This window comes from Rhinolophus sinicus, chromosome 17 (assembly GCF_057876585.1).
Source record: "Rhinolophus sinicus isolate RSI-liver-muscle chromosome 17, RSI-T2T, whole genome shotgun sequence".
Classification (NCBI taxonomy): domain Eukaryota; kingdom Metazoa; phylum Chordata; class Mammalia; order Chiroptera; family Rhinolophidae; genus Rhinolophus; species Rhinolophus sinicus.
Window position 1 is genome coordinate 50,256,161 of NC_142517.1, and position 14,820 is coordinate 50,270,980.

Below are 14,820 nucleotides of genomic sequence, written 5' to 3' on the forward strand. Positions count from 1 at the left end.
AAATCAGCACAGAACAAAAAACAAACAAACAAACAAAAAACAAACAAACAAAAAACAAACAAACAAACAAAAAACACAGCGCCAGTTGTGGCTTAAGCCCACCAAGTAATCTCCAAGTTGTTCTCTGCTGTAGCACAGAATCCCCACTCGACACAGGCAAAGATGTCAAAAATATAAAGACAAATCAACACAGAACAAAAACAAACAAACAAACAAAAAACAAACAAACAAAAAACAAACAAACAAACAAAAAACACAGCGCCAGTTGTGGCTTAAGCCCACCAAGTAATCTCCAAGTTGTTCTCTGCTGTAGCACAGAATCCCCACTCGACACAGGCAAAGATGTCAAAAATATAAAGACAAATCAAAACAGAAAGAAAAGAAAAGAAAAAAAAAAAAAAAAAAGACAGCGCCAGTTGTGGCTTAAGCCCACCAGGAAATCTCCAAGTTGTTCTCTGCTGTAGCACAGAATCCCCACTCGACACAGGCAAAGATGTCAAAAATATAAAGACAAATCAACACAGAACAAAAACAAACAAACAAACAAAAAACAAACAAACAAACAAACAAAAAACACAGCGCCAGTTGTGGCTTAAGCCCACCAAGTAATCTCCAAGTTGTTCTCTGCTGTAGCACAGAATCCCCACTCGACACAGGCAAAGATGTCAAAAATATAAAGACAAATCAAAACGAAAGAAAAGAAAAGAAAAAAAAAAAAAAAAAAAAGACAGCGCCAGTTGTGGCTTAAGCCCACCAGGTAATCTCCAAGTTGTTCTCTGCTGTAGCACAGAATCCCCACTCGACACAGGCAAAGATGTCAAAAATATAAAGACAAATCAAAACAGAAAGAAAAGGAAAAAAAGAAAAAAAAAAAAAAAAAAAAAAAAACAGCGCCAGTTGTGGCTTAAGCCCACCAAGTAATCCCCTGCGTATTGTGCAGGTAGAGCCGGTCACCTGATGCCCAGAGTGACTCTGAGGCTGCAGCTTTAGATGCGTGGGGCTGAGGGGTCTGGACAGTAGGTTTTACAAAGTCAGTGCAGTTTCTGCCCTTGCCGGCACATATGCACACCGAGAATAGCACCACCAGCCCTGTGTCCAGCTCTCCTGAGTCTTAGGGCACCTCTTCCCTGTGTGTGTGTGTGGCCGGCAGGGAATTCCTCAGCTGCTGAAAGCTGAGTGCTGTATATACCACTTACTGCTGATCCCTGGGAGTGCCTCCGCCGATGTAATTGCCACGCCCTAGGCAGGCCAGAAAGGGTGGGGGCTGGGGATGGAAAGAGGGGTCTTCTCTTTCCTAGCCCAGCTGTGTCACACCCCACCCACAGGCCAGAAACGGTGGTATCTGGGGGTGGATGAGTCTTCTGTCTCCTAGTCCAGGGCAAACCACACTCTTCTCAGCCTCTTCCCTGGACCAAAGCCAGCGGCCAGTCTTCCCTTAGCCCAAACCCCAAGGCTCCTCTGTAATCTGACACTGCTCTTCAGATCAGGAGCCAGTTTAAGTCTCTGGAAGGGTGGGGGTAGGATTGGAAGAGCGGGGGGAGGGGCCCAGGTATGGAGTTTAATAGTCTCAAATGCTAGATATCCTCCCTCTGCGGGAGGGAGAGGTCTGCTGTGGGACGCAAAGTAGAGTCCGGCACTTGGCTTTTGTGTTCTCTCTTTTTTCCTGGGAACCCCTGCGTCTCTGCAGCTGGGGATGTGTTTGCCCCGCTCTAGGCTGGCTAGAAAGGGTGGGGGCTGGGGATGGAAGGAGGGGTCTTCTCTTTCCCAGCCCCGCTGTCTTAACACTCTTCCCGCAGGCCAGAAAAGGTGGTGGCTGGGGGCGGAAGATTCCCAGCTCCTAGCCTCCTCCCTGGGCCCGCCTGTCTTCCCGGAGCCGGGGCTCCAAGGCGCCTCTGTAATCTGCCACTGCTCCTTAGTGCAGGGGCTAGATCAAGTCTCTAGAAAGGCGGGGGTAGGGTCAGAAGAGCGGGGGAAGGTGCCCAGGCACGGAGTCTGTGTTCCTTGTCCGGCCCAAGGACCAACTGAGGTTATTAGCTGAAGTTAATGCTGGATATGCTGCCCCTGCAGCGGGAGAGGACCGCTGTGGGACGCAGGGCAAAACGCCCACCTCGTGGCTTCCGGGCTCTCCTCTGTCCTGGGATATCCTGCGTATCTGTAGCCGTGGGTGTGGGCTGGAATTTCACAGGCACAGGTGCGGAGCAGATTTCCACAACCCGAGGGTGGGGGCCGAATTTCTACCGCCACAGGTGTGGACCGCGATCCCAACCCGCGTCCCCACCGCCGCCGCAGGTGCGGCGCGTCTCCGCTCCACTCCCTTCCTTCTTCCCCTGCTCGCCCAATTTTTCCCCACCTGCAAGAAATCCCTGCGCGAGTCTCTTCGCTGTTCTGCGTGATGAGCAGAGAGTCCTTTGATGGGTTATAAGCTTCCCGTTTCTGATAAGATCCGACGGAGAACTCAAAAAGTGCGCCCCGCTGCCGCCATTCGCCTGTATCTTTATTGTTTCCTTTTTTTTGTTTTGCTGAAGACTATTTATATTCTTTTTCTAACTTCTTGGGATAAACACCTAGATTTGGGTCTGTTTCATTTGTTTCTTAGCTCTCTTTTTAAATCACAAAAGTATATAAAGCCATGAGTTAAATTCTATATGCTGCTCTGGCAACATTATGTAAAATTCTCATTTTTCTTGTTTTGTTTTTTATATTTTTCCTTATCCAGGGAAGACCCTAAGTATTTAGGCAAGTGTGCTTAGATGTCTAAGTACTTAGCTTTTTGTTTATTTGTTTATACTTATATTATTAATTTTTAGTAATTGTTCTTTTTGGTGCTAAGGTCAAATAATATGACCTGAATTCCTTTCGATTTGCAAAATTTATTGAACCTTTCTTGTGACCTAGTGTATAAGCAATTTAACATATTTGCATCATACTTATAAAAATATCATTTTAAGTTGTGTGTATCATATAAAAAAAACATTTAAATAAATTTATTATGTTACTCAAGTCTTCTACGACGTTATTTATTTTTTTATCCATTTGGCCTGTCTTTAATTTATAGTTGTACATTAAATTTTCTCCCAATTTCTTTTACCTTTTTCTATTCATATGTTTATTTTCTGCTTTGTGTATTTTGTTTCCATGTTTTTAGACTATGTCATTCATAATATTAAAATGATCTATTTTACTACCTTCATGAGTTGTTTGTTACCTTGAATTTTACTTTGTCCACTACTACTAATACTTTATCTTCTTTTTTATTTATATTTGCCTCATAGAGCTTTGCTTGTCCATTATATTTAATCTTTTTTATTATAAGGTATTGGTCTTGAAAATATAATACATTGATTTCGTTTTTAACTTAATCTGAAAGTTTGCCTTTCTAAAAGAAAGTTTGACCCATTCCCTTATATGGTTATTATTCCTATACCAGGTATTCTTGTCATCTTATTTCATGTTTCGTGTGCTTGTGTACATATGTCTGTGGTTGTTGTTGATGCTGTTACCAAATTATATCTTATTCTCTTTTGCGATTGGATTATGTTTGGTTTTGTTTTCTGTGCAAAGTCAACATCCTATATTTAATTTTTCTACTTGTCTGCTTCAAAGGCTCTTAAAAATGTTTTTAATTTATGCACTTCCATACTTTTCAAAAACTAGGATACCGGTGAATGTACAGATATGGCATACGTAGATCTTGAAAACAAAATTGCTTCCTTCTCCCAGAAATGTGACCTTTTTCCAGGTAAGGGATAATACACGTTCCTGCTCTAACAGCGCACGTTGGTCCCAGACAAGCAGCTAGGTCTTTTCATAGGAATTGTGCTTTGGGCGCCAGGATCTACCACAAAGTCTATATGACCAACAGACCTTGCTGAGAACATTGTACCCCATTTCTGCCGAGCTATTCTGTAGCAGGCGCAGTGGAAACTGCTCTGAGTGGCCAGGAGGGAATATGGTGACAAAAGGGACAATTTAAAGTACTCTGGGCAAAGCTGGCCTCCAGGTCCATGTTCAGCAGGACTTTGTTGTGTACAAGATGTCCCTAAGTGAGGTGTTGTAGGGGAAGCTGTATCTCATTTTTAAACGCTCAGAATAAAATCCTTTCAGTTAAAGGCATTTTTCTCCTGCATATTAGAATGGGAGGAAGGGAGATAGCACAATTTATGGTAAAGTAGTTCTTACACCAAGAGGTGGCTTTTCTCATACTTGGAAGATATTTGCATACATTCCACAATGAGGAGCATTACTGAAGCTGCCTACTCACCAGAATCACAAGACTTCAAATTTTTCCACTAGAGAGTTATTCCATTAAATTAAACATTACTTTTCATACTTTCCATAAAAAATGCAAAAATTTAGGGAAAGTACAGCATATTGATTGAGTCATTAACTATCACCTTCCAACTGAAGATTTCCTTAAACATACTTGGTTCTGAGGAGAGGAAAAGAGGAGGGGCTGTAAAGTGGAGGTCAGACAGACCACCTCCAACCTCTCACTACTGAGCCTTGGGCTGCCACGGTGGCCCTCTATAAACGGATGCTGGACCATGTGGGGGAGAGGTACTGAGGCTCGACTGCTCCTTCAGTGCACATGCTGACTTCAAACCTGATTCTTTCAGGGGAGGATTTCGTACTACCACGTCCCAGGCTTTGCCTTGGCTGCCCCTCAGAAATACCTGTCGACAGCCCAGCGCTGGAGGAGCCTTTGAAACATTCTATCACAAAGCTTAATGCAGAGAATGATGGAAATTTCTACTTCAAGATTGGCACTGTGCACAGAGCAACATCACAGGTCTGTACATTATGCTACAAAAATAGTGATATTATAGTCTATGTGCAAATTACTTACTAATTTTGCCACTGATCTTGACTCTGGACTGGGAAATAGTATGCCTAGTGCATGGGATTTGAATTTCCAGTCCCAACCTCTCTGTTGCTTGTTGTGTGATCTTGGACAAGTCATTTAGAACATTCTCTTGTTTTCCTTTTGTAAAGGACTGGCATGAGGGTCAAATAAGATAATGTATGTGAATCACTTTTCAAACTCTATACAGTGCTATATAAATACTAGCAACTCTGATATAATTAGTGAAGTTTAGGTCTACGGAAAGCAGGATTTATTCTCTGCCTTTCTAGACTCATTTGTCATTGTAACATCACGTAGGGCCTTGGGCTCAGCCACATCAGTCAGTATATCACTGGTCAGACTCTCTTCACACTCTCCCCTCCATGTGATTTCTCCCCTGCCTGAGGTGTCCTTCCCACCCACAAATGTACCCTCTGGGAATTCATCTTTCCTTCCATGCCCTGTCAATAGAAGATAAGGGGTGTCCTGGCCTGGAGATCAGGGTACCTAGTCTACCACAGCAGCAGACACTCACGTCCTGGGTGACACTGGGTGGTCAGTCACTCAGAATCACTCAGCCTTTGTGGCCCCATTTGTAAAATGAGTGGCTGGATAAGAAGAGCCCAAATGCCTTCCACCTCCAACAGCCTATGGCCAATGTATTCAAGGACAGATTCCTATTATAGAATCTCAAAATGGGCCTCCCTAAATATAAGCTAAAGAAAAGTAATCAAAATAGAACGAAACTGTTACAGCAAAACAACATAATCTTTACAATCAGATGAAAAAAATCTCACTTAAAACAGTTCATACTTGGGGTCAGTAATTGAATTTATAGAAATCTAAAACAGAAAGAGTCTTTATATACATAATATATATTATAGCTTTAACTACAAAAGAAAAAAATGGTAAACTGTCAAAATAATCAATAATATAGAAGTAATGAGAAAGTGACTGGCATATCATTCCAAGAGTGCGTTAAGCAGCATTTTTAAAGCATCTTTGTGAGGAGTTCTTGATGTGGGAAATGCCCTGTGTTAAAATATGCAGCGAAAAAAATGGCGATGAAATTGAATATATATTCTGTTGTCAATTGTGTTATTAAAAAGTATAGAAAGCAATACTAAAAAGAAACAAATGCCTCAGACTATTCACAGTGGAGTCTTTAGGTAGTGACACAATGGGCTGTTTATTTTCATTTTCTAATGTCTTGCATTAGTTTTATTACTGGAAAAAAACCATAAGTGAATGGTGTTATTATAAGTCAAAAACTGATAGTTTGATCTCTCTCCTAGTCAGGCATGTATTTCTGTCCCAGATGCTACCACCCTCTCTCCCTGATTTCACTAGCACGTGACCCACATTAGGCTTACTCGAAGGGTACACCAAGCCATGCTACTCTTGTGTTTGTCAGCTCTTCTTCTCACTTTAGATTTCTGTTTTCTTCTGAAATTCCCTTATTCTTAATGAGGCAGGAATAGTCCCGCACTCCACCATATACCGCATGTCAGAGGTTTGCTGTCAGGAGAGAACCACTCATTCTCAAATGTGACCAGTCCTCTGAGTACTTACAGTTCTCTGTAAATTAACTGATCAACAGTGTAGCACGTGTGTATGTTTGTTTATGTTCTGGGTGCCAGGGGAACAACAATAGGGAATGCTGTGAAATGAAGGGAACTGACGTTCCTTCAGTTGCCAAATCAATCTGGAATATTGTGAGACTCTCAAACTTACTTTTAAGAGATGAATCCTTACTGATGTTTGTATTTAAAGAGATCAATTTGGCTGTTCTGATTCGGTCATTCAAGGTAGCCTCACTGGAAGCAGCCAAGTTACTGGAAAGTCGTTTACCATGTGATGAATTTGCCAAACGCCAATCTCCAGATAACCAATCTGCCAAACTGCTAAAGATTTATTTTACAGATTGATTCTTGCCTTGGCTTTGCATATTTAGTCCTGTTTGGATGCATGTCCATTCCCAGTTGCTTTCATGTTTCAGATACCAAATATTCCTTCAAATCTCCCTTTGCACATGTGAATGATTGCAATTTCTGTCACAGGCCAATCATTTTGCCCTGCCCCTACCATCGTTGTCCCTGTTCCAGACTGTGTTTCTCCCTGTCTTGTCTCAGATGAATACACTTCAAGGATCTTTGTGTGCACAGTCAGGAAATTTTCCTTTGACAAAGTGCTAGAAATGCCGAAGCATAGTACGTGTCTAAAACTTTGATGCACATCGCCAAATCGTCCACCTATTTGCACTGATGCCAATTTACATTCACACCACCTGGGTAGAAGAAAGACATGGGTTGATCATCTTGATTTGAGTTCTATTCCTACCAACAGTGATTGAGGCTGCATGCTTCCCACACCTGGCCAACACCAAGTATCATCGCTGTTTTTTAAATCTTTGCTAACATATAGAAGATGAAAAATGGAGTTGCATTGCTCTTTTAATGTGCATAACTTTGGTTATTGATGAAGGTAAACATTTTTTCAGGCTTAATGACAATTCTAACTTCTTTTCTGAAATACCTGTTTATGTCTTTTGTCATATTTTTTTTGTGTGGTAGGCTTTATATACATAAGAATATTAATCGTAGACTATATTTGCTTGCTATGATTTTTAAGAATCAGTTTTCATTTTCGTTTAGTGAAATTTAGACATTTTTCCTTCCTTTGATTTTCTTCCTCTGATTTTCACCCAAGAAAGTCCTTCCTCATCCTGAGATCTGATGGATATTTATTAGTATCTTTTGAGTTCATCTCTTTAATTTAATTTTTTAAATGCATCTGTAATTTATTTTGCTACATGGTGTTCTCTACTTTAAAAACAAAACTTGGGCAGGATGCGTTTAAGCAGGAAGACTTCTGATAAGAATGACACCTGATAATAAGGGCAACATGGATGCAATCTTGAGGTCCTCGAATGGAAGATATTATTATATCTACTTAATTCCTTCCTTCTACACCCTGAGTATGTTGAGCTATCCGTGTGGTTTGTGTCATATATTGCCAACCTCCTTAGGCAGCATTACCTCAATCAACATTATCATTTAAAAAGTTGTGTTAAGGTATACTGTGAAACAAGCAAGAAAATTTATGATCCTCAAAATATAGATTCTGAAACCCTCTTAGAACCTTCATTTTCACTTACACACACACCTGGAGATTTAAAAGTTAATTATGAAATTTATCTTAAAAATATAACCATGTTTACCCAGCAAAACAATGCCAGAAAAGGTGAAGGAGGAGTTTAGTTCTTCCGTGACTCTGCTCTCTCCACCCTCCTCCCACCACACTTTCTTTGTGCTTTAAAAAGAACCATAGAGACAGGGAAGACTGTTGTGGTTTGATTTTCCAAATGAGATTATACTATCACCCTGTAACTTGATTTTTTAAGTAATGGTCATCTCTCCAGGTCAACAGATGTATTGATATACTCTTTTTGATAGCTACATAATATTATACATACACACATACACAAACACACACACACGCACATTCGCACACACACGAACACACACACAAACATACACACTCACACGCAGTGTTAGTCTGCTCAGGTTATGATACAAAATATCATAAACTGGGTGCCTTAAACAACAACAGTTTATTTCTCACAGTTCTGGAGGCTGTGAAGTCCAAAAACTAGCAAATTTGGTTCCTTGGTGAGGACTCAGTTTCCGGTTTGCAGATGGCCACCTTCTCTCACTGTGTCATCTCACATTTCAGACATTGAGAGAGAGGGAGGGAGAGAGAGAGAGCTCTGGTTTCTCTTCTCTTCTTATAAGGAGACAATTCCTGTGATGCAGCCCCCATCCTCATAACCTCATCTAAACTTAATTGCCTCACAAAGGGCCCATCTCCTAAAATCGTCACATTGGAGGTAGGGCTTCAGTAGTTGAATTTGGTGGGTGGGACATAGTCAGTCCATAACACCCCCCACAATCCCTGCCCACACACACACTTAAATCCTAGAATTAAGTATTGATAACTTTGGCCACAAATTGGGCGACATCAACTAACTTTTCAACGTGTAATTTAAGATCATTTTTACTGCACATATTTCTCAAATGTATAAGAGATATAAGACATGGCCTTTAAAACTCACTTTGAAAAAAGTATACTTGGTATTTTGTCGAATTTAGAGCATTTTTTAAAATATGAGTTTAACTGTTTAAATAAAGTGGGCCCTTGTAGACAAACACAATTTTTTTTTAATGGTCACAAAATATTAATTGTGGAGATAGCATTGAATAGTGATTAAAAGTGTTGCTAGAGATTGAAACAGTTTCTTAATATAAAAAATGTAAGAGAAACAAACTAGAAAATCGGAATAATTTTCCTAATCATATAATTTAATCCACATAATTTCTATGCTGGGACTAACTTATTATTTCTCTGATTCATGATTTGGTGGACAATAAGGCATATTTAAAGAAAATGTTTAAAATTTCTGGTCAAGATGGTGGCGTAGGTAAACACTGTGCTTACTTCCTCTCTTGACCACATCAAACTTACAACTAAACCAGAGAACCATCATTAAGAATCGCCTGAAGTTTTGCTGAACCAAAGGCTTACGACTACTGACATACAGAGGAAGCCAACTCGAGACTGGTATGAGGGGTAGAGATGTGGAACAGACTGGTCCCACACCCACATGTGACCATTAAAATTTGAGAGGGATATCTAGGCTGCAGAGTCCCCCAGGGAGGAGGAAGGGCTCCCAGCCCACATCTGGCTCCCCAGCCCAGGGTTCTACTGCCAGGGACAGAAGTTTCATAACTTATGGCCATGAAAACCAGCGTTGATTGTGGCTGAGTAAGACAAGGGTGGCTGTAGTCCCAGGAGTTCCTCTTCAAGAACCTGCACACAGATTTAATTGCTGAAGGACTCGCTCACTCTAAACTCCAGCACTGGGGCAGCAGCTCAAAGGGCACCAGGGATGCACAGGGAGGAACTGAATTATCTGGTTTCAGAGAGAGGGCTGGATGGGCGGCTTTCACCTGGATAGGGGAGCTGGCAAAAGCCATTGTTTCTTTGTTAAGCCCTTCCCACTCCTGGCATGCAGACATATATAGTCACCATATCTGAGTCTCCATCAACCTGGCTAACACCATTCACTCACCCTGGCCTGGTGATTCCCTGAGACGCTGCCCCACTTAATTTTGGCCACACACAAGTAGCTTCTAGTGAATTTTCCAAACAAATTGCCTGTCTTGGCTCATGCTGAGGAATTTCCTAAAATCTCTCTAAAGTTCACAAAACCCAAAGAAGAGGCATCTGGCTTCAGCACGTCCCCTACCCCTGGATGCGCAGTTCTAAACCAGGTACTAGTGACAGCCAGCCACAGTTCATGGTTTGACCTGTCAAAGCACCTCCAAGCCCAGCACAGGTGGTGGCCATCTTCAGGTTGCTTTTTTGCTCATACCAGGTAGCCCAGGGTAGGGCACAAACTGCAGCTGAATTTGGTCTGGAGGAGGTCCGCTCCCAGGAGGCCCTGGGGCTGGCACACCCAGTGGCCAGCTTCCAACCAAGCCAGAGCATCCTCAAGCTGACTCCAAGGATGACACAGCCAATGGGCACACTGGGCAGGCACCAGACTCCTGCTAACGCGAATCCTGCTCCATAGTGTCAACCCCTGCACAACAGCTCCTTCACTGTCGTCACTGCCAGTCCTCACAACCAATGAGCCTGAGGGTCATTCCCTCCCAGTGATGTGCAAACAGCAACCAAGGCGCAACTACAACCGGAGGGCACACCTGGAGCACCCAGCTCTGGTGACCAGGGAGAATCTGCTACGGATCCCCCAGGGCACCTACTACTAAGGACACTCTACTAAGACTGGGAGGCATAGCAGTCCTACGTAATACATAGAAACAAACACAGGAAGCCAGTCAAAATGGGGAGACAAAGAAATGTGCTCCAAATAAAAGAACAGAACAAAGCTCCAGAAAAAGAACTAAACAGAGTGGAGACAAGCAATCTACTCGATACAGAGTTCAACATTGGTTATGAATCTCAGAGAGAACTTCAATGAAGATATAGGAAACATAAAAAAGAACAAGTCAGAAATAACAGAATACAACAACTGAAAGAAAGAATACATTAGAGGGAATCTACAGTAGATTAGATGAAGCAGACAATCGAATCATTGATTTAGAAAATAAGGTAGCAGAAAACACCCCATCTGACCAGCAAAAAGAAAAATGAATCCAAAAAGATGAAGATAGTTTAGGGGGCATCTGGGACAACATCAAGCATACCAACATTCTCGTTATAGGGGTACCAGAAGGAGAAGAGAGAGAGCAAGGAATTGAAAACCTATTTGAAGAAATAATGACGGAAAACTTCCCTGACCAGGCAAAGGAAATAGACATACAACACCGGGACTCACAGAGAGTCCCAAACAAGATGAACCCAAAGAGGCCCACACCAAGACACATCATAATTAAAATTCCAAAGGTTAAAGGCAAAGAAAGAACCTTAAAAGCAGCAAGAGAAAAGCAGTTAGTTCCTTAAAAGGGAGCTCCCATATGACTGTCACCTGATTTCTTAACAGAAACTTTGCAGTATGTCAGACAGAGAAAGACAGATGCAATGTGATTTTGCTTATATGTGGAATCTAAAGGACAAAATAAACAAACATAATAAAGAAACTCATAGATAACAGAGACTATTTTGATGGTTGCCAGATGGGAGTAGGCTTGGGGGTTGGTGAAAAAGGGGAAGGGATTAAGAAGTACAAATGGATATTTACAAAATAATCATGGGGATATAAAGTAAAACATAGGGAATGTAGACAATAATATTGTAATCTATGTATAGTGCCAGATGGGTACTAGACTAGGCAGGGGGATTGCTGATTAAATTATATAAATGTCTAACCACTATGTTATACGTCTGAAATTAATACAAAATAACATTCAATATCAAAGAAAAGAAAGAAAATGTTTAAGTTTCTTCTTTATACTCTTCTTAGATTCTATTACAATTTGAGCCCTTGAATGACGCCTGAATTTTACAACTGTTGAACAAACAAAACTCACAAAAATATAAAAATTGTATCATGCTTTTCTTTCCCATGTAGAAAACGAAATGCGACCAGTGAACAGCCAAATATTTTAGTACATGCATACAAATGGAAAGTTTTGTTGTCAAACATTTGTACTTTTTTTATGTAACCCTCATTTGGTCAGTGTGTAATTAAAAATTTAATATTGTCCTCTAAAAGCCTTTAGGGTAAAAACATATATTTTATTATAGAATATTAATTAAACTTCTACTTCGTGCTAATTAATTTTTCAGGTTGTGTCTGGAACAAAGTTTGCTATTGCGTTCACGGCCAAAGAAACCACATGTTCCAAGGAAAGTAATAAAGAGTTGACTGAAAGTTGTGAGACCAATAAACTTGGGGTAAGTAGTAATGCAACTGTCTACTTATTCCCTGGAAATCTATTTGATGTTTTATACTTGTTTAAGTAGCTCATGAATAATGCTGTTCTGTCTTTTGGCTTCTATTTTCATGGCTAGGAAGTTCTACAATGCACTGCTAAAGTTATTGTGGTACCTTGGAAGAACAGGGTTGATACTACTGTCAAGTGTCGATCACCAGGAAAGGTATGACTCTAATTCCAGTCAGCTCGGGTCAATTTTGCTCATTCAGAAAAGTTCTATTTTGGGGTTGACAATGAACCATTATTTAAATGAATTCGGGCACCACGTTTTTTAAAATGGGGAGAACTTTCACATTGCTGTGCTGATCTGTCTTTTTATGGCTAGAATGGAGAGCAGCAGTCCCTTCTCACACACTGTGAGTATCATGTCATTCAATAGTCTCTCTCTCTCAGTGGAGTGCAGCACCTGACGGGGAGAGCTCACACTACTAGCTGTGCAGCTTCAAGGTGTGCCTGAGATGGCCGCTGGCATCGGCTTACATCCAAGAAGCTTAGGAGAAAGGCAGATCTCAGGTCCCACTCCACATCTACAAAATCAAAATCTGCATTTAACAAGATCCCCAGGGGATTCATACTCATGTGCAGATGTGAGAAGTATTAGTTTACATCCTCTTTTCTAATTCTTAAGAGAAACTTGGGAGGTAAGTAATACTTTCCCCATCGTCAAGAACGAGACACTGAAAATTGCAAAGATGCTGAAGTCCTAGAGTGAATAATAACGTTATCGAGTGCTGCTTCTGTCCCAGGCACTGTACTGAGGACTTGACATATGTTGTTCTCCTGACAACTCTGAGGCAGGGGCTGTTGTTATTCCTGTTTTAGAGATGAGAAAAGTGAAGCTAGTGGCACTCGAATTCAAATCTAGGTCAAATCAGAGCCCTCCCTGTTCACAGGATGCTGCTAACTAGTAGGGTGTGGTTTGTTTGACTCCAAACACTGTGCTCTTTGCACCACCAAACACTGCCTCCAATCATAATGTTCTTGCCAGTAGTGCGAGTATAGGTAGAAATCATCCACAAATCCATCTCTTCAACGAAAGTTGCCTCGTCTTTCTTTTTTCTGGTTTAGGTTTTTGCCATGTGTGGGAATGTATATGTATAGTCTAACACAGATATTATACAAAGGCTGTGTTTCAACCTTGTGAACATGTCCTAATGTGTTTTAGTTCAACAAAGGGATTGCGGATATATGGTCCATATAAATTCAGTTCATAAAGCCATACAGCGCCTTTTAGGATAAAGGCAGTAATTGTGCTAATAGAAATACTATCAATTAATAAATAATGTGCCAAGGCTTTACATAATCATAGGCTCAGAAGGTACCCTACAGATTATGTAGTTTAGCCTCCCAATTTTTCCAGGTGAAGAAAACACTCTCTAGCTTAGCGGAGTTTTATTATGAACAATAATCAATACCCACAAATGATAAAATCAATCAAAAGAGGAAAAAACATTATTCATTCTCATCTTTTTTTTGCATTACTAATATAGTATTTAAAATCTGGCAAAGACTTGCTCCAATGTAAACCAAGATAACATTGATTGCCAGGTCTCAGCCCCTTCTTTCTTCATTGATAGTGTGGTTTTCACAGTAATGCATTCATCTTAATGTTTCCTATTTAGATCAAACTGCTGGCAAGGCCTCCAGGTTTTTCACCTTTCTGATCAGTAGCAAGGGATGAAACAAAAGAAGGAACAACTATAAGTCCACCCCAAACTTCCATGTCATTTATATAAGATGAAGGGCAGGATTCAGCACAACTACAAGGACCCACTCGTGCACATGGCTGGGGCCATGGAAAGCAAATAAAACATGACCTTGGTCATGGCCTTACCATAAGCATGACCAAGGCCATGGGCACCAAACGGGACATGGCCTTGGCCATGGACATCAACATGAGCATGGTCATGACCATGGAAAACATAAAAATAAAGGAAAAAACAATGGAAAGCACAATGGTTGGAGAACAGAGCATTTGGCAAGTTCTTCTGAAGATAGTACTACATCTTCTGCACAGACACAAGAGAAGACAGAAGGGCCAACATCCCTCCCTTCCCTAGCCCAGCCAGGTGTAGCAGTTACCTTTCCTAACTTCCAAGACTCAGGTCTCATTGCAGCTGTGGTGACTAATGTACCACCAACTCCCACAGAGAATGATGATGCTTGGATCCCTGACATCCATATAGAGCCAAATAGCCTTTCATTTAACCTGATACCTGATTTTCCAGAAACCTCCCCCAAATGTCCTGGATGCCCCTGGAAGCCAGTTAATGGAATGACTCCAACCGTGGAAATGAAAGAATTTCATGATTTTGATCTATCTAATGCTTTTAATTAATTTATGCAGCCACGGTGTTTCTTTAGCACTTCGTCATCCCCTCTTCCCATTGTCCAAATATCCTGATATAATGCACCCAAAGTCATGAAGCTTCAAAACAGCCCAGAGAGAAGTGGTGAGACTTACAAAGGGGACATGGTCAATTTCTGTGGAAGACATAAAACTGTGTGCAGAATTCT

General features: G+C 41.1%; 1 protein-coding gene across 1 annotated transcript in view; it reads left to right on the forward strand.

The window, feature by feature from the left end:
- The window catches only part of LOC148754768 (kininogen-1-like), a 34,251-nt gene extending 19,595 nt beyond the window's left edge, over positions 1–14,656 (forward strand). The window contains 6 exon segments of the mRNA XM_088794507.1: positions 3,655–3,739; positions 4,617–4,789; positions 12,155–12,262; positions 12,380–12,466; positions 13,926–14,132; positions 14,135–14,656. Of these exon segments, the coding sequence (XP_088650633.1) occupies positions 3,655–3,739; positions 4,617–4,789; positions 12,155–12,262; positions 12,380–12,466; positions 13,926–14,132; positions 14,135–14,641 (1,167 nt within the window). The 3' untranslated portion in view covers positions 14,642–14,656.
- The last annotated feature ends 164 nt before the right edge of the window (positions 14,657–14,820 follow it).